The following is a 26,834-nucleotide window of genomic DNA, read 5'->3' on the forward strand; positions in this document are numbered from 1 at the left end:
ATCAGACAAAGAGCAGCTCGAAGACCTCTATGAAGAACACGAACAAAGGACCCAGATGTGTCTCGCCCGAACGCGGGTCACCCCTCTGGAGCGAGGCCTGGAGGTGGGACACGATGGCGAGGGCCTGGTGGCCAGGCCTGTACCCACGGGGCCTGGCCAGGCACAGACCGAAGAAGTCCCTGCTATGTGCTCACCATCCATAGCAGGGACGGGTGTGATGTGAGCTGGACACCAGCTGAAGGCAGGGCATTAGGCGGTCCGATCCTCAGCTATATAAGCTAGCTCTTGGGACGTGGAACGTCACTTTGCTGGGGAGGAAGGAGCCTGAGCTAGTGCGCGAAGTGGAGAAGTTCCGGCTAGATACAGTCGGACTCACTTCAACACACAGCAAGGGCTCTGGAACCAGTTCTCTTGAGAAGGGCTGGACTCTCTTCCACTCTGCCGTTGCCGGCAGTGAGGGGCAATGGGCTGGGGTGGCAATTCTTGTTTCCCCCTGGTTCAAAGCCTGCACTTTAGAGTTCAACCCGGTGGACGAAAGGGTAGCCTCCCTCCGCTTTCGGGTGGGGGGACGTGTCCTGACTGTTGTTTGTGCTTACGCGCCAAACAACAGCTCAGAGTACCCACCCTTTTTGGATTCACTCGAGGGAGTACTCGAGAGTGCTCCCCCGGGTGATTCCCCCGTTCGACTAGGGGACTTCAACGCTCATGTTGAAAATGACAGTGAAACCTGGAGAGGCGTGATTGGGAAGAATGGCTGCCCGGATCTGAACCGGAGTGCTGTTTTGTTATTGGACTTTTGTGTTCGTCACAGATTGTCCATAACAAACACCACATTCAAACATAAGGGTGTCCATATGTGCACTTGGCACGAGGACACACTAGGCTGCAGTTCCATGATCGACTTTGTAGTTGTGTCATCGCATTTGCGGCCTTATGTTTTGGAAACTCGGGTGAAGAGAGGGGCAGAGCTTTCTACCAATCACCACCTGGTGGTGAGTTGGCTGCGATGGTGGGGGAGGATGCCGGACAGACCTGGCAGGCCCAAACGCATTGTGAGGGTTTGCTGGGAACGTCTGGCAGAGTCTCTTGTCAGAGAGAGTTTCAATCCCCACCTCCGAAATAACTTTGACCATGTCACGAGGGAGGTGCTGGACATTGAGTCAGAGTGGACATTGTTCTGCATCTCTATTGTCAAGGCGGCCAATTGGAGCTGTGGCCGCAAGATAGTTAGTGCCTGTCGTGGCGGTAATCCTATAACCCGCTGGTGGACACCAGTGGTGAGGGATGCCGTCAAGCTGAAGAAAGAGTCCTCCGGAGGCAGCAGAAAGGTACCGACAGGCCAAGCGGTTCGCGGCTTCAGAGGTGGCGAAAGCAAAAACTCGGACATGGTAGGAGTTTGGGGAAGCCGTGGAAACCGACTTCCGGACAGTTTCGAAGCAATTTTGGACCACCATACGCCACCTCAGGAAAGGGAAGCAGTGCAGTGTCAACACCGTGTATGGTGGGGATGGTGTTCTGCTCACCTCGACTGTGGATGTTGTGGATCGGTGGAGGGAATCCTTCGAAGACCTCCTATGAGGAAGACGTGCCTGGGGACTCTGTGGTGGGCTCTCCTATTTCTGGGGCTGAGGTTGCCGAGGTAGTTAAAAAGCTCCTCGGTGGCAAGGACCCAGGGGTGGATGAGATCCGCCCGAAGTTCCTTAAGGCTCTGGATGCTACGGGTCTGTCTTGGTTGACAAGACTCTGCAACATCGCGTGGACATCGGGGGCGGTACCTATGAATTGGCAGACCGGGGTGGTGGATCCTCTCTTTAAGTGTGTGTTCCAACTATCGTGGGATCACACTTCTCAGCCTTCCCGGTAAGGTCTATTCAGGTGTACTGCAGAGGAGGCTACGCCGGATAGTCAAACCTTGGATTCAGGAGGAACAGTGTGGTTTTTGTCCTAGTCGTGGAACTGTGGACAAACTCTATAGTCTCGGCAGGGTCCTCGAGGGTGCATGGGAGTTTGCCCAACAAGTCTACATGTGTTTGGTTGATTTGGAGAAGTCCTGTAGGGAGTGCTCAGAGAGTGTGGGGTAACGGACTGTCTTATTGTGGCGGTCCGCTCCCTGTATGATCAGTGTCAGAGCTTGGTCCAAATTGCCGAAAGTAAGTCCGATCCGTTTCCAGTGAGGGTTGGACTCCGCCAAGGCTGCCCTTTGTCACCGATTCTGTTCATAACTTTTATGGACAGAATTTCTAGGCGCAGTCATGGCGTTGAGGGTATTTGGTTAGGTGGATGCAGGATTAAATCTCTGCTATTTGCAGATCATGTGGTCCTGATGGTTTCATCTGGCCAAGATCTCCAACTCTCGCTAGATTGGTTAACAGCCGAGTGTGAAGCGACTGGGATGAGAATCAGCACCTCCAAGTCCGAGTCAATGGTTCTCGCCCGGTGACAGTTGAACGACTGTAGCTCTACATAAGACAAGAATGGGAAAGAATTCCACTTTCAAAGCTTCAACAATTACTTTCCTCAGTTCCCAAACATTTATTGAGTGTTGTTAAAAGAAAAGGTGATGAAACACAGTGGTAAACATGTCCTTTCCCAACTACTTTGGCACTTGTTGTAGCCATGGAATTCTAAGTTAATTATTATTTGCAAAAAAAAAGTTTGAACATGAAATATCTTGTCTTTGTAGTGCATTCAATTGAATATGGGTTGAAAAGGATTTGCAAATCATTGTATTTTGTTTATATTTACATCCAACACATTTTCCCAACTCATATGGAAACGGGGTTTGTAAGTGCGCCTTATAATCCGAAAAATACGGTACATACAGTCACTTTTTTAGGTACATAAGTACATTAGGTACATCTGCACAATCTATTGACATCCAATTCAAGACCTGTAAACTAAATTACTTATCTTTACAAACATGATATTGGTATTTTTTTTATTGGCATGGTCAGGCAGGTACAATTTACCTGAACAAATACGAAACTTTTACGATTGAAGCTATAAATTTACAAGGAGGAAGTTGTAATTTTACGATGATAGAGTTGGGATTTTGTAAGAACAAAGTTGAATTTTTACAATAATAAAATTGTAAATTTACACAAATAAAGTAGCAATTTTACAAACATAAAATTAGAATGTTGCAAGCCTAGCCTTGTAAATTTGCAAGGATGAAGTTGTCATTTCGAAAAGGAAAGATGTAATTTTACAGCAATAGATGTCAGGAATTGCTGTTGGTAGCGAACGCCAAGATGCAGAGATGGCAGGCTAAGCGCAGGAAAATATGAATTTAATGTCAAAAGGAAATGCAGGGAAAACAGGAACCAGGATAATAGGTGACAGCAAACAGGATACCGGGAAATCAATCATCGAGCCCTGACTGGAGGGCACAGAAGGCATAACTAGTAGGCAACTGATCGACAACAGGTATGGTCAGGCTGCCAATCAGCCTGAGGTGAGAGAAAACAGTGCGCAGGGAGAAAAGCAGGAAATGGAGCCAAAATAAGAGCATTGACAGGAATTAAAGACCAACCCATGAAACACAACCCGACTTGAATGTGACAGATCGTCACGATGGAGTTGTAACTTCATATACAGTATATAATGTTTCATTTAGCAGAAATAAAGTTTTAATTTTAATTAAAGCTGCAAGCAGCGTTGGTCGGGTCCGCCGTTGGCCGCCGCCGCCGCCGCCGCCGTGTCCCGAGTCCCGATCTTAGTCAGACCAACATAGAGGTCTTTGTTTCATGTCTCTACGACATTCCTAACAGAAGTTACAAGCAGTTTTGTCTGGAAAAAGGTGACGGCTTTTTACATAAGTTCGTAATTTGAAAGTCTTAATTTTACAAGACCAAATATGCAATTTTGAAGGGGTAAAGTTGTCCTAATGTAAAAAAGGAAAATACAATTTAAGTTTTCATATTGTAACAAGTGTTGGAGAGTCGTAATGTTAGTTCAATATGTTTAAATAGTACAAGAAATAGTTGTAACTTTACAAGAAGATATTGCTATTTTACAAAAATAAATGCTTAATCTTTGCTGCCATACGTCAAGTTGTCAAGTGGTCAAACGACCAAGTATTTTATTAAAATATTACAAGAATTAAGTTGTAAATTACCATAAATTAAATGATACACATATTAAATATAAAAAAATGATATTATATAATAGTGCCCAAGTGCAGCTGAGATAGGCTTCAGCAACCCCCGCGATCCTGAGAGGGACAAGCAGGAAAAAATGGATGGATGGATAATAATATACGAATTATAGTCCACAACACATTGTACCTTCACGAGAAACTTAAAAGACTACATTATGACAAAATAAACAAGCTTTTGTGTGTTGTGTTTGCCAGTTCCAGGTCTTAAAAGGCTGTCAATGTGTCCCAGTTTGTCAAATTATAATCTCAGCCATCTATTTTTCAGGCGAGAGCCACGATTTATGATCTACAATACACTTACAGGGAGCAAGGAAGCGAGGAAGCAGCAGACCACTCGATGATGTAAATGTAGGCACCAGGGTTGTACAGTATACCGATATTAGTAAAGTACCACGATACTTATGTACTATACCGCTAAAAAGGTACCCATTCTCATTTTTTTTTTTTTTTTTAATGGGCATAACGGCACACTGTCGAGCAGAAAAGCATGTTTGGCAATGCACACACACGGAGTACTTACGGATTACACACAGTCTGTAGACAGAAAAGGAAGAATTGACGCATTTTGGCCTAAAAACTAAAGATAAAGGAAACACCTTCAGGACGAGGTGCTTTAAAACATGGCTAACTAGCTAGCGGCTAAGGTCCATCCGCAGTCTGCAGAGTTTTCTTTACTTCTAAATCACTAATCCTCGCCTCCATGGCGACTAATAAAGTACGTTTCTTACAAGTATAATCCCTGCAGGATGAGAAATAGCTAAAGATGCTTCACTACAAACTGAAGCCTCCTACGGCACAATGTAAACTAACGCCATGGACAGATCTACACCTGACATCCACTGTAATACCAAGTACAAGAGCGTATCTAGTCAATACTACGATGATTACATCGATATTTTTTACAATCACAGAATCTTTTTTTCCTTTTTTTTAAATTCTCATTAAGATTATAAACGCAGGAAGTATGTCTCTGGACACATGAGGACTTTGAATACCAACAATGTATGATCCTGTAACTTGTGGTATCATCTAAAACGTAAGATATCTAAACAACAGAATAATAAGTGATTATTACATTTTAACAGAAGTGTAAATAGAACATGTTAAAAGAGAAAATAACCAGATGTTAAAAGTAAATTAACAAGTAGATTAATAATTCATTTTCTACAGATTGTCCTTAGCAGTTTTGACACAATAACAGAATGATAAATGACACAATATGTTACGCATACGTCAGTAGACCAATTAGGAGCTTTTGTTTGCTTACTTACTAATAAAAGAAAAGTTGTGTTGTATGTTGAATATTTTATTTAAGGAAAAAGTAGGAATAAGAACCATGTGTTTAATGTATCGCAAGAATTTATGTTAAAATACAGCCAATAATGCCACTTTTCTTGGTCCCCTTTATTTAGAAAAGTATTAAAATAAATTTTGGTACCGGTACCAAAATATTGGTAATGGGACAACCCTTGTGATCACTGTGCCGTTAGCTAAGCCACTTTGTTGTCATCTTTAGCTCACATGCTAATCATCTTTGTTTTCATTTTTTGTGCCATCGTGCCAAATCTTAGTTCTTTATATTGCCTAGCTTTCACGCCAGCGTCTTTTGTTTCCCTTTTTATTAACTCCAGTGTTTTTGTTCAGAGCTCACTTTTTGTTAATACATTTGTTACATCTTACCTTTGTTGTGTTCTTCGTTTGACGCATCCTCGAGGGAATCGAACCCGGTACCACGATGCCGAACCGGCGTTACAATAATAACAATTTCACTTATACTTGGTTAAAATTCAAGTCACAAAATGTAAATTGAGTAATGTTAGCGCTTTTTAAACGGTTATTTATCGGATTTTATGGGCGGAAAAGTGGAACTCTCATTTGCTACGGTGTAAGCAGACTTTTTTTTACGTTTATTTAATATTTAGAATGCATTAAAACAATCGGTTTGTCGTCATGTCCGGGGGCAGTCGGAGTCCTCTGGAGAAGATGACACCTCAACCTTATACCACCTGCATAATACTGTAATGGAAGATGGATGGATGGATGGCTTCATTCCACAATTCTATACATTGAGTCCCAGCCAGCTGAGTCAGTGATCACAATCCAATGAAGGAAACAGAATAGTGTCCAAGTCTTAGCCGTGGACTTTGACCGTGTCTCTCAACTGCTTGGTGAATGAAGCGTGAAGGGTCTGTGACAAGCTCTCTAGGCGCTTGGCCATGTCAAACGCCGCCCGAAGCATGTCCTCAAAAGCCAAAGACTCGTCATGGATTCTGTACCAGAAAAATATCACAATTATACGTGAAGATAGAATTTGGTTAACCTTCGTCTTGTGTTAGCTTTCTGTTACCATCTCTTATGTTAACGGGTCGGTTTTGACCCATGTCTTAAATCAGCTGTAAAATACACTAAAAACAATTATCTATCATCCAATTTGTTTCTCATCTCTTGGTTACCTTGTTAGGCTTCCTTATCCTTAAAAATATTGGTTTTAATATTTTTGGTTTGGGCCATTGGGCCTTATTTTGTCAGTATACCCCTCGATTTCAATTTTTAAAAATGGTAAAACGAACCTCAAGAGAATCATATAAATAAAAAAAGGTTGTTGTGTTACCTAACTATTACTAAGGGGTATTAGAACACATCTTTTGAATAAATGTGTTTTGTTTATTTTTTCATTTTAAGAATTTTAACTATAGTAACATCTATGGTGTTACGGGTCAATTTTGACCCATATATATTTACTTCAAGAAAAAGGCTAAAAAGTATTTTTTTCAGCAACAGAAATCCAACATCATACAAACAACCAATCAAGCAAATGAAACCAAGAGAAATAGATTACTAGTTCCAAAACTAATAAAAAAACAAAATCAGAGTGGCAAAAAGTGACACTTTTAGTGTCCGTCTTTTGTTTGTTTTAGTACAGGATAACAAGGTAAAATGAGAATCCACTAAAAATCACATGATTGGGAGGGGAGCTGGCTGTCAGTGTGTTCAGTTTTGGCTCTTATCATTGCTTTATCATCTTATTTTTATAACCGGGTCGAAACCGACCCTAACAACACCAAGGGCATAATTTCTACCAGAGCATTTTATAATGTAGTGAAAAAAATTAAAATGTTTTCTTTTGTTGACAAAGAGGTTCCTGACAAAGTCAAAAAGCTTTGATGCAAAAAAATAAATGTATGTGGTGTTTTTATGCATTTAAAAACTAAAACGGGTCGGTGCCGACCCTAACACAAGACGAAGGTTAACGAAAAATGTTGAACATGGGGAAAATCAACACAATTCAATCATGGAAAGTCCAAATTGTTGTAACGGTGAGAGTAAAGTTGTAATGTCACTAAAACAAATGTGTAATTTAACTCAAATGAAGTAATGAAATTGCATGAAAGACAAAGAAACATTTTCAATTATTTGAGAAAAATTCATTTTTTTAACAAAAACTTGCAATTTTACAAGACAAGTCAAGATTGGAAGTTGCCCCCACAAATAAAAAGTTTACATTTTTAGGCAGAGGAAAATTGTAGTAATGGTGAGGATAAAATTATACTGTTCCAAAAATAAAGTTCAGATTTAATTAAAAAATAAAGTACTACTATTGCATTAAAGTCACAATTTTACTTGAAAATACTGATGGGAAAGTTGAAATGTTACCACAAACACTTTGTAATTGTGTAACAATTATGTTCTAATATTGCATGAAAAAGTCTAAACTTGACAGGAAAAAGTCAACATTTTTCAAGAAAAAGTTTTTACACTAAAAAAGTTGCAGTTTTACAGGACAAGTCAAGATTTTACTGAATGAATCCCCCACACATTTGCAGGTAAAAAATTGTTTAAAACAAAAGAGCAATGACGGAGAGAATACTGTTGTCATGTTACAAGAATAAAGTTTGTAATTCAACTCAAAATTAAGTATTAATAATACATTAAAGTCACAACTTTACAAAAAAAATATATATATATATATTAACATACCAGCCAGAAAGATGAAAATGCTACCACAATACAGATGCGATTGTATTTAGCTCTAATATTACCTGAAATTGCCGTAACTTGATAGGAAAAAAGTGTTGTTTTTTTTTTAAATCTTTAAATTTCTGAGAAAAAAGTCGAACTTCTAAACCAAAAAAATTTGCAATCTTACAACAACAGTCAATATTGTACACGAAAAGCTGAAAGATTTCAGAGAAAGAAACCCCACAATTGTTGTAAGGGTGAGAATAAAGTCGTGATGTTACTAAAACATATGCATAATTTAGCTAAAATGAAGTACTGAAATGACATGAAAAACAAAATTTGACAAGAAAAATAAATAATACATAAAAACGCACAAGAGTACGATGTATGGCAGGAATGAAGTAGAAATGTTACCACAATAAAGTTGTAATTGTATTACAACAGGGGTGTCCAAAGTGCGGCCCGGGGGCCATTTGCGGCCCGCAGGTAATTTTTTAACGGCTCCACGGCACATTTTAAAAATACGATTGAAACATTTTTAAAACTTAAAAAGTGATATAAAGGAGCAAATGGGTGAAATGTAACAGGAAAGTGTTGCAATGTTTACTCTAATAACACAAAGCTGCCATGGAGGCTGTTTCTTTCTTTAAAAAATAGTAATGAATCAAAATCAATGTCATTATGAATTATTGGCCTATTCTAGGCTCCAATTACGTCACGTTAAATTTTCCACTTTGAGATATTTTGGGGGGAAAATGTTGCATATTTTGTGTTTGCCATATAAAAAAACTGAGTTGTTTTTTTAAAGAAAGGCCTAAAATGAACAAACAAAAAACACAAACAACAATAAAACATATAACTGATGGATGGATCTGAAGTTGATCTTGAGATTATTGTGTTAAAAGTAAACAGTAAAAAAATTTATAATTTATTTTTTAACACTTCCATAAGTAGGACCCTTTTGGATCCCCAATAATTTTTGTGTGATTCTTGTTTTAATGTCATTGCTCAAAAAATAATAATTAATTAAAATCAATGGTGATGAGTTAATGACCTTTTTAATGCTCCAATTATTATATAATCTCAAATATTCCACTTAAAAAAATTTTGGGGTGTAAATATTGCATATTTTTGTAATTTTTCCATTAAAAAAACAGGGTTTTTTTTGTGACAGAAAGAGCATACAACTTAAATCTTTAAAATCATTATATTGACAGATAGACCTAATGTTGATCTAGATATTTAAAACTTGAATAAAAATAAAAATAATAATACTGAATAATTACATATTTTTAATATTTTTTGGACCAAAACCCTTTGGGGTCCCCGGGCTCAAGCCTAGGTGAAGGCCTAAATGTATATTGGTTATCCATATATTGTATTGGTTTTTAAAATAAATGGCCCCCGCTTGCTTTGATTTTTCAGTCTGCGGCCCTATGTGGAAAAAGTTTGGACACCCATGTATTACAACTAGTAACTTGATAGATAAAAGTTATGGTTTTCTAAGGAAAAAGTCTCAATTATTTAAGAAAAAAATTTGAATTTTTTTACACAAAAGGTAGCAATTTTACAGGACAAGTCAAGATTGAAAGATACTCGCACAAATTTACAAGTGAACATCGTAGTAATGGTGAGGATAAAAGTGTACTGTTCCAAAAAAAAGTTCAAATTTATTTAAAAAATAAAATACTAATATTGCATTAAAGTCACAATTTTACATGAAAATACTTATGAGAATGATTTTACCAAAGTAGTTGTATGTGAGAATATAGTTGAAATGTTACCACAAACCAATTGTAATAGTATAATAATTATGTTCTAATATTGCATGAAAACGTCCTAACTTGACAGGGAAAAGTCAACATTTTTCAAGAAAGATATTGAAGTTTTACACTTAAAAAGTTGCAGTTTTACAGGACAAGTCAAGATTTTACTAAATGAATCCCCCACAATTTTGCAGGTAAAAAGTTTAAAATTAAAAACAAAATAGTAATGATGGAGAGAATAAAGTTGTCATGCTACAAGAATAAAGTTGTGTGTCTTTTTACAATGCATATTTTAACTGGCTTATTCGTCCTTATCAATCTCCCTACCTCCCCCCTCTCATTGCCCTTTACCACAAAATTGAACAATATAAATAGCAAAACAAACATGCTTAAAGAAAATGAAATATATTTGAAAAATAGTAATAAAGGAAACAAAACAAATAATTGTGATATTGTTATTTTTTGTTGGACTACCGGTACTTTTGGATTGTTTTGTGCCATATTTCTGTGTCCTCTCAGTTGTTCTGTTCAGTTTTGGAATTGTATTATTATGGTATTATTGCGTATTATTTTGTTGGACTGATTCATGAAAAAAAGAAAAGAAACAAAAAAGAATAAAGTTGTAATTCAACTAAAAATTATGCATTGATAATACAATAAAGTCACGAGTTTACAAAAAAATATATATATATTAACATTCCAGCAAGAAAGATGTCACCCAAGTTGTTATATGGTGAGAATAAAGTTGATGTGCTACCACAATAAAGTTGTGATTGTATGACAGTTTGGCTGTAAAATTACATGAAATTGTCGTAACTTCCCCTTCCCCTCCCTCCCCTTTTCTACCGCTTATTCCTTTTCGGAGTCGCGGGGGGGCGCTGGCGCCTATCTCAGCTACAATCGGGCGGAAGGCGGGGTACACCCTGGACAAGTCACCACCTCATCGCAGGGCCAACACAGATAGACAGACAACATTCACACTCACATTCACACACTAGGGCCAATTTAGTGTTGCCAATCAACCTATCCCCAGGTGCATGTCTTTGGAGGTGGGAGGAAGCCGGAGTACCCGGAGGGAACCCACGCATTCACGGGGAGAACATGCAAACTCCACACAGAAAGATCCTCAGCCTGGAATTGAACCCAGGACTGCTCAGGACCTTCGTATTGTGAGGCAGTCACACTAACCCAACTGTCACCGTGAAGTCGTAACTTGATAGGAAAATATATTTTTTTAAGAAAACATCAATTTAAAAAAAAAAAAAGTCTCAATTTTAAACCATGAAAAGTTTACATTTTCAGAGTGAGAAACCACATAATTGTACAAGTAAAATATAGATGATGGGAATAATATCTTAGTATTGGTGAGAATAAAGATTTATTGGTGATAAAGGTAGATTGTTAACTAAAGGAAGCTGCTCCAAACTGTGTATTAGACATCGATAGTTAGCCTGGAGACCAAAATTAAATCAAGTATCAGCCAGGTGGTATCGATTTTTGTGATCAGGATTTGCTGCATTAATCGGCAATCGTGTACTTCTTCACAAAACACATTTTTTCTATAATACTAAAATCGTAAAAACATGTTTGAAAATGTAATTAAAAAAATTAAACGTATTACTTCTGCATTCCAGCGAGCGTGTCAAGTACGTTGCCTTGCAGCTGCTTCTTCAGGTCTTCCTCTGCCTTCTCCGTCACCTCCAGACAGCTCTTGTGGTCCTCCAGGATACCCACCATGTTGGCTCGGATCACCTCCTCGTAGCTCTCGTGTCCCACCTCGGCCCCGACATACTGCACCAGGTTCTCCATCACCGCCTTGTTGGCGTGCTGCATTGCCTGCAGGTAGGCCAGCTCCTCTCTCTGGGCCTTCAGCTTCCGGGCTGAGACGTCGCTGGTGCTGAAGTGGACTGCACACGTCTGCTGGTGCAGTGGTGAAGAGGAAACATCGGGGGACACTGGGTTATTTTTCACCCTCGCAGGCTCATCAGCGACGGATTGCAATGGACCATCAGTGGCGGTGATCGAGGGGTAAATGTCAAAGCCTGATCCATAATCGCCGTCCCCACTTTGGCTGATTGTTGGGATTGCCATGGAAACCAAGGCCAAGACAAAGGGCACCCACCAATGCCACATGATAGCTGCAACAGAGAACAACAGGACTGTGAATAATGACAGGACACATAAAAGATTGTATGCTACTTGGTTTGCCGTCGAAAGAACGTGAAGAAGAAACTGCAACAGCTAGGTATCCATAGCAGCCACGCAGCATTTAAACGTGGGAGTCTAGCATTTGACGACAACAAAGTCACAGAAATACAAGAATAAAGCTATCATTTTACAGAAAAAAGTACAAATAAAGAACAATAAAGGTGTAACTACAAACCCCAAAACCAGCAAAGTTCGTACATTATGTAAATGGTCAATAAAAACAGAATACAATGATTTGCAAATGCTTTTCAACCTACAGTAGATTCAATTGAATGGACTGTAAATGTCCGGTTTGTTCCTGACAGTTTGGTTATGTATTAGTTTTTCCTCTGTCTTTGTTTCCTGTCAGCGCTTTTATTTTGTCTTCATTTCCTGCTGTTATCCCTGAGTGCTTTTTCCCCTCAGCTGTGGCTGATTGGCACCGGGCCACACCTGGTGTCAATCAGCCAGGGGCTTTTTAAACCTGCTTTGTTCATCAGTCAGTGCTGGATTATTGTAGCTCCTACCGGTTGATTGTCGTTTGTACCTGTATCCTGTAGCTGTTGGCAGCGTGCTGTCTTTTTGTCCGAGTTCCTGTTTCCTGGTTTCCTGTTTCCTGTCTCCTAGTTCCTGGTTTGTGTTATTTTTCTTTATTTTTTAAGATAAAATCATATTTTCCTGCTCAATGCCCGCCACCATCTCTGCATCTTGGGGTTCGTCACAAACACAACCTGACAGAATAATCCAGCCAAACACGAACCCCGCAGAGATTTCAATGACGGAGAGGCTTGACAGGATTCTTGGGATGATGGCTAAATTCCAAGCCCTCTCCCACCCATCCCTGTCGTCTGTGGGCATATCTGGTGACGTCTGGGATCCGTCCCTTGAGGGAGGAGGAGCGGGGGGGCTATGAGTAGCTGTGCAACAGACACCACCATGCACTCCAGTGGACCAGAAGGCGTCGCCAACATGCACTCCTGGGGGCCAGCAGACGCCACCAAACACTCCGGTGGGTCAGCAGCAGAGGGCGCCACCATCCTATCCGGTGGGCCAGCAGCAGAGGGCGCCACCATCCTGTTGTCGGCCACGGATGTGGTCGTTTCACGGGCGACCCCCTCGCCAATTGCGGTGGCGTTCAGCTCGCCGTCGCCACCTGACTCTTCCCTGCTGGTTACGGACACACTTGGCCTGGCAGCCCACCGCCTTGTCCTCCCTCCACCCCTCCCTTCATTTTGGACTGTTTTTTTGGAGGGAGGGAAGGAGGATGGGGGTTGCTAGAACGTCTGGTATCCGTTATGGGAAGGGGGGTTACTGTCAGGTTTGTCTCTGACAGTTTGGTTATGTTTTAGTTTTTCCTCTGTGTATGTCTTTGTTTCCTGTCAGTGCTTTTATTTTCTCTTTATTTCCTGCTTTTTCCCCTCAGCTATGGCTGATTGGCACCGGGCCACACCAGGTGTCAATCAGCCAGGTGCTATTTAGACCTGCTTTGTCCTACAGTCAGTGCTGGATTATTGTAGCTCCTACCGGTTGATTGTCGTTTGTACCTGTATCCTGTAGCTGTTGGCAGCTTGCTGTCTTTTCGTCCGAGTTCCTGTTTCCTGGTATCCTGTTTCCTGTCTCCTAGTTCCTGGTTTGTGTTTTTTTCTTTATTTCTGAAGTTTAAATCATGTTTTCATGCCACCATCTCTGCATCTTGGGGTTCGTCACCAACACAACCTGACAGTAAAGACAAGATACTTAACGTTCGAATTGGAAAACGTTATTTTTTTGCAAATATTAGCTCATTTGGAATTTGAAGCCTGCAACAACTTTAAAAAAAAACTTGCACAAGTGGAATAAAAAGACTAAGAAAGTTGAGAAATCCTCATCACACACTTATTTGGAACATCCCACAGGTGAACAGGGAACAGGTGGGTGCCATAATTGGGTATAAAAGCAGCTTCCATGAAATGCTCAGTCATTCATAAACAATTTGTTCACAAAGTGAACAAATTGTCCAATAGTTTAAGAACAACATTTTTCTAGGAGCTATTACAAAGTACAGGGAATTTAGGGTTTTCACCATCTACGGTCTGTAATATAATCAAAAAGGTTCAGAGAATCTGTAGATATCACTGCACATAAGCGATGATATTATGTACCTTTGACATCAGTCTGTAAAGTCGCTGCATAACAATGTCTTAAAAACTTGTTTTCATGCTGAAACAAAATGTCCTCTACAATGCGTGACGTCACGCGCACGCGTCATCATACCGCGACGTTTGAGCATTATACTTCAGCGCGAAATTTAAAATTTCAATTTAGTAAACTAAAATGGCCGTATTGGCATGTGTTGCAATGTTAATATTTCATCATTGATATATAAACTATCAGACTGCGTGGTCGCTAGTAGTGGGTTTCAGTAGGCCTTTAAACATCTGTGTAAGAGGTAAACATCAAAGGACATTCAAAATGGAACCAGACACTTCTACACACAGCCATAGAAGTAAAACAACAATTAGACTGTAGTGGCCTCTGCGGTGTTCCACGCCGTGGTCTGCTGGGGTGGGGGGAGCATGAACAGAGACAGGAGCAGACCCAACAAAGCAACCAACTCTGGGCCAGTGTCCAGTCTGCATGGATGAGCCAGGATTTGTCTTAGGAGACCGAGGTGTCCGATACCTGCTCATCAGCCACCAGGATCATAAAGAACTACTGTAAAGTTCTCATATGTCCAAGGATGCATTTCCAAATTTTATATCCAATAAAAAAAAATAACAATAGATTTTGTGATGATAAAAAAATAGCAATGTAATCATTGTAGCATCAACTAGATATGGCATCTGTACTTGGTATTGTTACGGTCTATTTTTAGATCCAATCATTTGTTTACATTGAAGAGTGCTAGATGGCTGTTAGCAGTTAGCTATGGTATCCTCCTCCACTGTGTAGTGAAGCATGTTTAGCTATTCCTCTTCCTGCAGTGATAATACTACTTGTAAGAAACATACTTTATTTGTCATCATTTAGATAAGGATTAGTGATTGAGAAGTAGCTAAAACACTGCTGCCTGCAGATGGATGTTAGCTGCTGACCGTAATGTCCGTATAAAAAAAAAGTCCAGGTATTATTCAGAGGGAGTATAGCATTGTTTTAATTATTTAGTACCGTGGTACTTTATTACTAGTTTCGATCAAACAATTGTATGTAATAAACGAGAATTAGGAACTAATTATTGTGTAGATTTTGTCAATTGCCGTAGTGGTTTGTGTTGTGGTTTTTGCAGCCCTTTGTGACACTAGTGATTTAGGGCTATATAAGTAAACATTGATTGATTGATTGATTGTCTAAAAAAGTGCAATATTGCTTGGAGATCTAACAGTCTGTCATTATCAACACTTATGAATTCGGAATCATTTTTATTAAACACAATTCACAATATGAAGGGATACGTATTATTTCAGCCTCTGTGAGGCAGGATAAAAAATATTTAAGGGCTACAAAACTTCAAGGAGCTCTTTATTTATTTAAATGTTTGTTTGCCGTATTTTGCGGACCATGGGGAAGCACCGGGTAATAAAGCGCACTGCCGATGAGCAGGTCTCGTCACAGGGCTCAAATTTAACCGCGGCAAGTGTCACAACCGCCGTCGTCTTTTGTTGTAATGCCCCTAAAATTGACTAACATTTGCAGCAACAACATGCCGTAACTGGCCTGTTAATGGACAAGAGATGTAACAGTAAACTGATCTTATCTTGTTATCGCAAATGATAATTTGTGATAACATTCCCGACGGTTTTGATTGATTGATATATTTTTATTTCAAATATCCAAAAAAAAAAACCAAACAAGAGCAAATATGATCCAATACAGTGCTATAGCCTTAACGGCCATTATAACAAAATGAAAACAATGTGTTGGGAACTCGCATGTCTGCTGTTGTGTGTCCCCGAGTATGCAAGAATCCAGGAGAGTTGAGTAAAGGTAAGAAAATAATTTAATACTCATAAGAAACAGAAATAAACATGAAGCAGTCTTGCATAGTAAATTCTCCAACAAAGATTTTATCATCGAGCACTGAGGAGTGCTGGAGTGAAACATAAATAGAGACTAGTGTGATTGACAGCAGGTGTGAACCGCTGCCAATCAACGAAAACAGAAAAACAACAGTGCTCCGTGAATAAAACAGGAAATACAACAAAATAAGAGCTCTGAACAGGAAGTAAATACAAAAAAACGAAAAACTAACAGAAATGAAGTGACAGATTGTCACACAATGGAGAATAAAAACAAAAAACAAATGAGCATTCGCCTTTTTTTATTTTTTTTATTCTTTTTACATATTTGAAAAGGAGTGAGAAGAAGTATACACGTATTTAATCCCACCCCTTTTCTTTAAATCATAAATTACTCTGAGCTCGAAGTTCCTTGTTCACTCTATGTACAAAATTAATGAACTTGTATATAAATAAATGATAAATATATACATACATATGCACACTACACACATACATAGCCACACCGTTACCACAAGTGCTCATGGAAATAGCATCATGAAAAAAAACAAAAAAACAGCAGTACCAGTGCCTCAATGGGCAGCCCCTAACTCTTTTGTAAGACAAGAAACCCAATATCAAAGCCCTTCTTCAATACTGTACCTCTGGAATACCATGTACCTAAACTTCTTTTTAAACTGGTTTATGTTTGGACATTGCTTTAACTCCACATTCAAACCATTCCATAGTTTCACTCCACAGATTGAAATACAAAAACTTTTGATGGTCGTTCTACAACTAAGCATTTTGAAATTAAAATTTCTCCCTAAATTAGAATCCCCCTCTCGTGTGCTGAACAATTTTTGAATGCTTCCTGGGAGTTTATTTATTTTGGCTTCATACGTTATTTGTGCAGTTTGATACAAAATAATATCATTAAATTTCAAAATTTTTGACTGTAAGAATAGTGAATGAGTATGGTCCAGATATCCAACCTTGTTGATGATGCGTACAGCTCTTTTCTGAAGTATAGTCCATCCATCCATTTCCTACCGCTTATTCCCTTTGGGGTGGCGGGGGGCGCTGGCGCCTATCTCAGCTACAATCAGGCGGAAGGTGGTGTACACCCTGGACAAGTCGCCACCTCATCGCAGGGCCAACACAGATAGACAGACAACATTCACACTCACATTCACACACTACGGCCAATTTAGTGTTGCCAATCAACCTATCCCCAGGTGCATGTCTTTGGAAGTGGGAGGAAGCCGGAGTACCCGGAGGGAACCCACGCATTCACGGGGAGAACATGCAAACTCCACACAGAAAGATCCCGAGCCTGGATTTGAACCCAGGACTGCAGGACCTTCGTATTGTGAGGCAGACGCACTAACCCCTCTTCCACCGTGAAGTATAGTTATTGAGTTTAATGAGCTTTTATAATTATTCCCCCAGACTTCTACACAGTAGGTTAAATATGGTAAAACTAATGAACAGTAGAGAATGTGGAGTGATTTGTGATCTAGAACCTGCTTTGCTTTATTTATTACTGAGATGCTTCTTGACAGCTTAGACTGTACATGTTTTATATGTGGTTTCCAGTTAATTTGATAGTCAATTGTAACTCCAAGGAATTTTATTTCAAAAACCCTTTCAATATCCTCCATCTATTTGTATCTGTACCCTTGTTTCACGTGTCCTCTTTCCAAACAGCATTAACTTAGTCTTAGTCAGGTTTAATGACAATTTATTATAGTCAAACCAAGCTTTTAGTTTACTCATTTCTTCCATAATGACTTCCTGTAATTGATTTAAATCATCCCCTGAACAAAAAATATTAGTGTCATCAGCAAATAACACTAATTTCAATAATGTAGACCAGGGGTGCCCACACTTTTTCTGCAGGCGAGCTACTTTTCAATTGACCAACTCGAGGGGATTTACCTCATTTATATATATCATTTATATTTATTTATTTATGAAAGATACATTTTTGTAAACAACTTAAATGTGTTTAATGATAATACAAGCATGTGTAACACATATAGATGTCTTTCTTTCACGAAGACAAGAATATAAGTTGGTCTATTACCTGATTCTGATGACTTGCATTGATTGGAATCAGACAGTAATGATGATAACGCCCACATTTTCAAATGGAGGAGAAAAAAAGTTGTCCTTTCTGTACAATACCACATGAAAGTGGTTGGTTTTTGGCATCTAATTCATCCAGCTTCCATACACTTTACAAGAAAAACATTGGCGTCAAATTCCCTAGCTTGCTTGATTGACATTCACGGCACCCGAGGGTCTCGTGAGATGACGCTGGCTGCTGCCAGTTCATTATTATGAAAAAATGACAGAGAGGAAGGCGAGAAACACATTTTATTTCAACAGACTTTCGCGCCGTCCCTTCCGTCAAAACTCTAAAGGCCGACTGGACATTTCCTGTCTTCACAATAAAAGCCCTGCTTCATGCTGCCTGCGCTAACAAAATAAGAGTCTCGGAAATCTGGCGTGCACAAGTGATGTGCACGCCAGCTTTCTGAGGGATCGCTTCTGCACGCCAGTTTTCCGAGACTCTGTATTTAGTTAGCGCAGGCAGCATGAAGCAGGGCTTTTATTGTGAAGATAGGAAATGTGCAGTCGGCCTTTAGAGTTTTGACGGAAGGTACGGCGCGAGAGTCTGTTGAAATAAAAAGTGTTTCTCGCCTTCCTCTCGGTCATATTTTCATAATAATGATCTTGCAGCAGCCAGCGTCATCTCACAAGACCCTCCGGTACCGTGAATGTCATTTAAGTGACGTCTTGGTGAAGATTGATGATCACTAATTTTTAGGTCTATTTTTTTAAAAGCCTGGCTGGAGATCGACTGACACACCCCCCGCGGTCGACTGGTAGCTCGCGATCGACGTAATGGGCACCCCTGATGTAGACACTTTACAGATATCATTGATATACAGGATGAACAATTTTGGCCCCAACACTGACCCCTGGGGGACACCACAAGCAATGTCCAAACACGATGAACAGCAATCCCCCATCTTCACAAACTGTTGTCTCTTATTTAAGTAACTTTTAAGCCAGTCTAGTACAACTCCCCTGATTCCATACTTTTCCATTTTATTGATTAATATATCATGGTTAATTGTGTCAAATCCTTTTTTTAGATCAATAAATATTCCCATTGCATATTGTTTCTTGTCTATGGCATTTGTGATTTCCTCTATTGTTTCAATTATTGCCATTGATGTGGATCTGTTTGATCTAAACCCATATTGACAGTCAGGATGTAAATTATGTTTTTCTATAAATGCATCTAACCTGTTATTGAATAGTTTTTCTAATATTTTAGAGAAGTGTGGAAGTAAAGAGACGGGTCTATAAATTGTGAAGTGGTGTTTGCTCCCAGTTTTAAACAGAGGTATAACTTTAGCTATTTTCATTTCATTCGGAAATGTGCCGGTTTGAAATGACAGATTACAGATATATGTTAATGGTTTTGATATTCCTGTAATGACATTTTTCACCAATGCCATACTAATGTCATTGGAGTCTGTGGGCATTTTGTTCTTACATTTGTTTACAATATCCAACACTTCTTCTTCACCCACTGCATTTAAAAACATAGAATTGAGATTTATCTCCAACAATCCCTCCATATTTTTACCAGTTGTCCGTGGATCTGGGATTTTTGCTGCAAGTTCGTGTCCAATACTTACAAAGAATTTATTGAAGGCATTAGCTACATCTTCAATATTATCATTTTTATCAATATTATCAATATTATCATCTCTGCGATGCTGATCCGCCTCCGCTTGGGATGGTTTCCTTCTGGCTCCGCTGTGAACGGGACTCTCGCTGCTGTGTTGGATCCGCTTTGGACTGGACTCTCGCGACTGTGTTGGATCCATTGTGGATTGAACTTTCACAGTATCATGTTAGACCCGGTCGACATCCATTGCTTTCCTCCTCTCTAAGGTTCTCATAGTCATCATTGTCACCGACGTCCCACTGGGTCATTATTGTCACCGATGTCCCACTGGGTGTGAGTTTTCCTTGCCCTTATGTGGGCCTACCGAGGATGTCGTGGTGGTTTGTGCAGCCCTTTGAGACACTAGTGATTTAGGGCTATATAAGTAAACATTGATTGATTGATTGATTTTCTTTACCATCATTCATGAAATACGTTGGATAGTTATTTGAAGAGGTATTGTTTCTTATAATACTGTTTAATAAATTCCATATTCCTTTGATGTTATTTTTATTATCATCTAGTAATTTCTTATAATAATCCCTCTTATTTGACCTCATAATATTAGTTAACTTTTTTTTTATAATTGTTATATTTATTTTCTGCTTCTTTTGTTTTCAATCTTATACATTCCCTGTAAAGAGTGTTTTTCTTTTTGCAAGCATTTTGCAATCCCTTTGTGATCCAAGGACAATTAGTATACTTTCTTTTGCTGATGCATTCTTTTATTGGGCAATTTTTATCATATAATGACCTAAATATTCTCAAAAATATATTGTAAGCACTATTAACATCACCATTTTCATAAATTACATCCCAATTCTGCTCCAGTAAATCAATCAATCAATCAATCAATGTTTATTTACATAGCCCCAAATCACAAATGTCTCAAAGGACTGCACAAATCATTACGACTACAACATCCTCGGAAGAACCCACAAAAGGGCAAGGAAAACTCACACCCAGTGGGCAGGGAGAATTCACATCCAGTGGGACGCCAGTGACAATGCTGACTATGAGAAACTTTGGAGAGGACCTCAGATGTGGGCAACCCCCCCCCCCCCCCCCCCCTCTAGGGGACCGAAAGCAATGGATGTCGAGCGGGTCTAACATGATACTGTGAAAGTTCAATCCATAGTGGCTCCAACACAGCCGCGAGAGTTCAGTTCAAGCGGATCCAAGACAACAGCGAGAGTCCCGTCCACAGGAGACCATCTCAAGCGGAGGCGGATCAGCAGCGTAGAGATGTCCCCAACCGATACACAGGCGAGCGGTCCATCCTGGATCTCGACTCTGGACAGCCAGTACTTCATCCATGGTCATCGGACTGGACCCCCTCCACAAGGGAGGGGGGGACATAGGAGAAAGAAAAGAAGCGGCAGATCAACTGGTCTAAAAAGGAGGTCTATTTAAAGGCTAAAGTATACAGATGAGTTTTAAGGTGAGACTTAAATGCTTCTACTGAGGTGGCATCTCGAACTGTTACCGGGAGGGCATTCCAGAGTACTGGAGCCCGAACGGAAAACGCTCTATAGCCCGCAGACTTTTTTTGGGCTCTAGGAATCACTAATAAGCCGGAGTCTTTTGAACGCAGATTTCTTGCCGGGACATATGGTATAATACAATCGGCAAGATAGGCTGGAGCTAGACCGTGTAGTATTTTATACGGAAGTAGTAAAACCTTAAAGTCAGATCTTAAGTGCACAGGAAGCCAGTGCAGGTGAGCCAGTACAGGCGTAATGTGATCAAACTTTCTTGTTCTTGTCAAAAGTCTAGCAGCCGCATTTTGTACCAACTGTAATCTTTTAATGCTAGATATGGGGAGACCCGAAAATAATACGTTACAGTAGTCGAGACGAGACGTAACAAACGCATGGATAATGATCTCGGTGTCTTTAGTGGACAAAATGGAGCGAATTTTAGCGATATTACGGCGATGAAAGAAGGCCGTTTTAGTAACGCTTTTAACGTGTGACTCAAAGGAGAGAGTTGGGTCGAAGATAATACCCAGATTTTTTACCGAGTCACCTTGTTTTATCATTTGGTTGTCAAATGTTGTCAAATCATGTTTAAATGAACTAATGGATTCCTCTGATCTCGTTCTTCTGTATTGGGTTGGCTTTTCTAATTTTTTTGTCCTGTAGTTACCATCAAATATCAGAAAAACTGGGAGGTGGTCCGTGATATCTTTGATCAATAGCCCACTTACGGTCTTATTTTCAATATCGTTGGTGAATATGTTGTCGATTAGAGTGGCAGAGTGGGATTCGACTAGGTCTGGTGATTTTGGGATATAAACTTATACTGTACATTGTGTCAATGAAATTAACTATATCGTTATTTTTACTGGGATTTAAAAGGTCGATATTAAAGTCACCACAAATGAAGACAGCTTTATTAACATTACTCTTCTTTGAAAACAGGCATTCCATCCAATCTGTAAAATGTGCAATGCTTGCACCTGGTGATCTGTATATACAACTAATAATGACATTTGTACTTTTTTCCATACAAATTTCAGCCGTTAGACATTCAAGTAGGTTATCAACCACAGTTGTCATATCATCCAGACGTTTGAATCTCAAGGTGTTATCCACATAGATTGCCACCCCTCCACCCCACTTGTTTTGTCTATTTATATTAATAAAGTCATAACCATCCAGTTCAAAATCTCACACGTTTTCACTGTTAATCCAAGTTTCAGATACTGCAATTATGTTAAATGGTTCTGAAAATGTGTGTAAATAGTCCTTGAAATTCCTATTTAAGCTTCTACTATTAAAATGGAAAATTGATAATTTGCCCTTAGAAATAATATTCTGGTTGTACTGTTCATTGGTATGGTAGCAGCAGTTCTCATTGATATTGAGGAGGAAATTATTGTCCGGGTCCAGGTCTTGTAGGTGGTGCTCAGTGTATTGGGATGCTTTCAACTGTACATTGTCATATTCATTTATCAACTGAATGATGTGGCTCGTGTCATGGGTTGCATCTTGCGTGTTGTCAACGTGTGTCATGATTGTGTTTAGTCGCTTTTACCTTACAGTCCAGTTCAAATGTCATATTCATTCAGATCTTCCATGTTTCTAATCACCAGCACTTTGGCGTTCTCCGGAGTACCGTTGAGTTTGATGAATACTTTACAGTTCGCTGTCCAAGCTTGTAGAATTTTCTTCTCTCTCCTCATTTGGCGTGCTTTTTCGAGCCATATCAGCATTTCGTTTGGTCAAATGGTCGTTCATGTAAACCAGGGGTGCCCATTACGTCGATCGTGAGCTACCAGTCGACCGCGGGGGGTGTGTCAGTCGATCTCCAGCCAGGCTTTTAAAAAAAATAGACCTAAAAATTAGTGATCATCAATCTTCACCAAGACGTCACTTAAATGACATTCACGGTACCGGAGGGTCTTGTGAGATGACGCTGGCTGCTGCAAGATCATTATTATGAAAATATGACCGAGAGGAAGGCGAGAAACACTTTTTATTTCAACAGACTCTCGCGCCGTACCTTCCGTCAAAAATCTAAAGGCCAACTGCACATTTCCTATCTTCACAATAAAAGCCCTGCTTCATGCTGCCTGCGCTAACTAAATACAGAGTCTCGGAAAACTGGCGTGCACAAGCGATCCCTCAGAAAGCTGCCGTGCACATCACTTGTGCACGCCAGATTTCCGAGACTCTTATTTTGTTAGCGCAGGCAGCATGAAGCAGGGCTTTTATTGTGAAGATAGGAAATGTGCAGTCGGCCTTTAGAGTTTTGACGGAAGGGACGGCGCGAAAGTCTGTTGAAATAAAAAGTGTTTCTCACCTTCCTCTCTGTCATTTTTTCATAATAATGAACTGGAAGCAGCCAGCGTCATCTCACGAGACCCTCGGGTGCCGTGAATGTCAATCAAGCAAGCTACGGAATTTGCCGCCAATGTTTTTCTTGTAAATTTTATGGAAGCTGGATGAATTAGATGCCAAAAACCAACCACTTTCATGTGGTATTGTACAGAAAGGACAACTTTTTTTCTCCTCCATTTGAAAATGTGGGCGTTATCATCATTACTGTCTGATTCCAATCAATGCAAGTCATCAGAATCAGGTAATACACCAAATTATATTCTTGTCTTTGTGAAAGAAAGACATCTATATGTGTTACACATGCTTGTATTATCATTAAAAACATTTAACTTGTTTACAAAAATGTCTCTTTCATAAATAAATAAATATAAATGATATATATAAATGAGGTAGAGCCCCTCGAGTTGGTCAATTGAAAAGTAGCTTGCCTGCAGAAAAAGTGTGGGCTACCCTGCTGTAAACGTTTGTTCCTTTTAGCTTCTTTCCCTGTTTTAGCAACGTGATCTTGTGCTTCCTGTTTACAAATCTCAGGATAACGCTAGGCTTGTCGTTTGTCCGTCTCCTGGGCAAAAGGCGACATGCTTCGATGCTGTTACAGTCCAGTTGTATATCCTTGGACTGCATGAAGACCGCTACCTGTCGCTCAATTGAAATGACATCCAACTCCGCCGGCTCCCCTCCATTTGCTGGGGTTACAGCTCGTGCGTAAGACCGGGGTTTGATGCTAAGTCCGGTGATGATCACGTCATTGATCCGTGTATACCGCTCAAAATCAGCAACTCTGTTCTCCAGAATTGCAATTTTCTTGTCTTTCTCCAAATTGTCAGCTCTTATCTGATCCAGCTGCACAACAAGGGCCATGATTGTTTTCTGCTCCTCCTTGATTGTAGCAACTTCCTCGATCAGAGTATCGATCGCCTTTTTAAGTTCACTATAATCAGCCTTGGGCACCATATCTGTGGTTGCCAGTGCTCTGTTCTACATGGTAGTGTGCTGGGGGGGCAGTACATCTAAGAAGGACAGCTCCAGACTTGAGAAACTGATCAGGCAGGCCGGTTCTACAATCGGAGTGAAACTGGACTCACTGGTGACGGTGGCAGAGAAGAGGACTGTGGACAAACTAGTAAGCATCCTGGATGATGCCAGTCACCCTCTGCATAGCGTTATCAGTAGCCAGAGGAGCCTGTTCAGTGCTAGACTGCTTCATCCCAAGTGCAGGACTAATAGACTCAAGAACTCCTTTGTCCCACACGCCATTAGACTGTACAACTCCTCTCTGGGACGGGGGGCGGGGGTATTAGGATGACAGGGGATGCAAAACATTAACAGTGCGATACGTTTTCATAACATTGTCACTACTGCCTACTTTGTCTTGTTATATTCTTATTTTACTATTATATTGTTATTCCCATTGTTTTTATTCTTTTTGTAATATTTCTCTATTTTGTTTCCTTTTAAACCCCCATTATTTACTTTTTACTCTTTTTTAAATTGATCTCAACTCTGTACACTGCTGCTGGAATTTTAATTTTCCTGAAGGAACTCTCCTGAAGGAATCAATAAAGTACTATCTATCTATCTATCTATATCGTCTTTGTGACAGCGCTTTGATTATTCAGTGTGCGGCCCTCAGTGGAAAAAGTTTGGACACCCCAACTCAGCTTCAAAGACTAATAATACACAACCTGAGTGTGTAGTCCGGTCAAAATCTTTGAATCGAATAAAAATCCGTTCATATCCTTCATTTATGAGTAATAAGTTGAATCATGAGACTAAGTCACCGCCGAGGGAAAATTAGTCTTTGCGTCCTGCCACGCCTTTGAAGGTGACGTCACGACAATCTTTCAACCCCCGGGGTTAGTAATACCGTCTAATTGTTCAATTACAGAAAAAACGTCATGTAATAATACATTTTCGGTAACACGAAGTCAGGCGGCGGTTAGCTTTAAAATCATTGCGGACTAATGACACCGACTCTGCTTCGGAGCCAAGCAAATGTTTTAATGTCATTTTCTCTCACTTCCGGCTGTGCGTTTAAGAGTGCACTGCTGTGTTTAGATGGAGACAGGTGTGGGCAATATTGGAGACATTTGTCCCCACACTAAAAGTAAACAGCAAAGGAGAAAAGTTGGCGAAGTTTCGTGAACATTGTCACAACTTGTTTATAAAGTCTTTCCTTTGTTTACTGAGATGTTGACTCCTATTTTATTTAAATACAAACTGTATCAGTGATCAAATAACATTACTACTGGTTAAAATGCTTTGTCGTCTCATCGAATTGAACGCAGGCTGTGAAGATTGTTTAGTCGATGTGAGAGGTATCACTCCGAGTTTTTTTGTTGTTGGCCAAACTGTTGTACTGAATCACTAGGAGGCGTTGGAAGAGGAGAAGAACAACAATCAGTTATTAGACTTCGATTTATGTTTTATTTTGATATCAAAAAATAAACACCAGTTTTAATTTTAAACAAAGTTGTGTTTTTTTTCATGTTAAAAACCATTTTACACATCATTTGGTTAAATGTTTTATTGTGTATAGTTAATTCCTATAAGATATATTTCTGCGGAAACACTTAATGGATCTGTCCCGATACCGCATCTACGGAAAAAAAAAAAAAGTCTCAAAAAAATGTCAAAATAGATGTTTTAGAAGTTGGTTGTTGTATTTTTAAATATTTTACTAGTCATTTTAATGTGTTAAGTCATTTTATGTTTTTGTGTTTCGCAAAAGAGGTAGAACATTTCACTCTGTGTTTTATTGAATCAATGGAATGACTAAAAGCTGGCAAGTTGATGTTATTAAGAATTAAGAAAAATATTTGTTAATAAATATATGGATAGCTTTTATTTATATTTTTTTTATAAGATATTACAAATGACATGATGGTACTACGTGCACAGTCCAACACTGCTTTACCTAACGAGCAGTAATCATGAATTCAATATTGATAACAATAATCTCAATTATTACTTTGGCCATAATTGGCAGCCCTATATCTCATACATGAACACTATATATATATATTTTGTAAATTTTCCAGCAACTTGATGATTCCAGGTTCGATCCCCGCTTCTGCCATCCTAGTTACTGCCGTTGTGTCCTTGGGCAAGACACTTTACCCACCTGCTCTCAGTGCCACCCACACTGGTTTAAATGTAACTTAGATAGTGAGTTTCACAATGTAAAGCGCT

General features: G+C 39.6%; 1 protein-coding gene across 1 annotated transcript in view; it reads right to left on the reverse strand.

The window, feature by feature from the left end:
- Window positions 1-4,176: 4,176 nt before the first annotated feature.
- Window positions 4,177-26,834, reverse strand: part of LOC133542231 (uncharacterized) — a 34,132-nt gene continuing 11,474 nt past the window's right edge. Inside the window, exons 2-3 of the mRNA XM_061886133.1 lie at window positions 11,507-12,023; window positions 4,177-6,429 (exon numbers count right to left, since the gene is read on the reverse strand). Coding sequence (XP_061742117.1) covers window positions 6,291-6,429; window positions 11,507-12,023 — 656 coding nt within the window. The 3' untranslated portion in view covers window positions 4,177-6,290. The remainder of the gene's footprint in view (window positions 6,430-11,506; window positions 12,024-26,834) is intronic.

Source organism: Nerophis ophidion, linkage group LG24, assembly GCF_033978795.1.
Source record: "Nerophis ophidion isolate RoL-2023_Sa linkage group LG24, RoL_Noph_v1.0, whole genome shotgun sequence".
Lineage (NCBI taxonomy): Eukaryota > Metazoa > Chordata > Actinopteri > Syngnathiformes > Syngnathidae > Nerophis > Nerophis ophidion.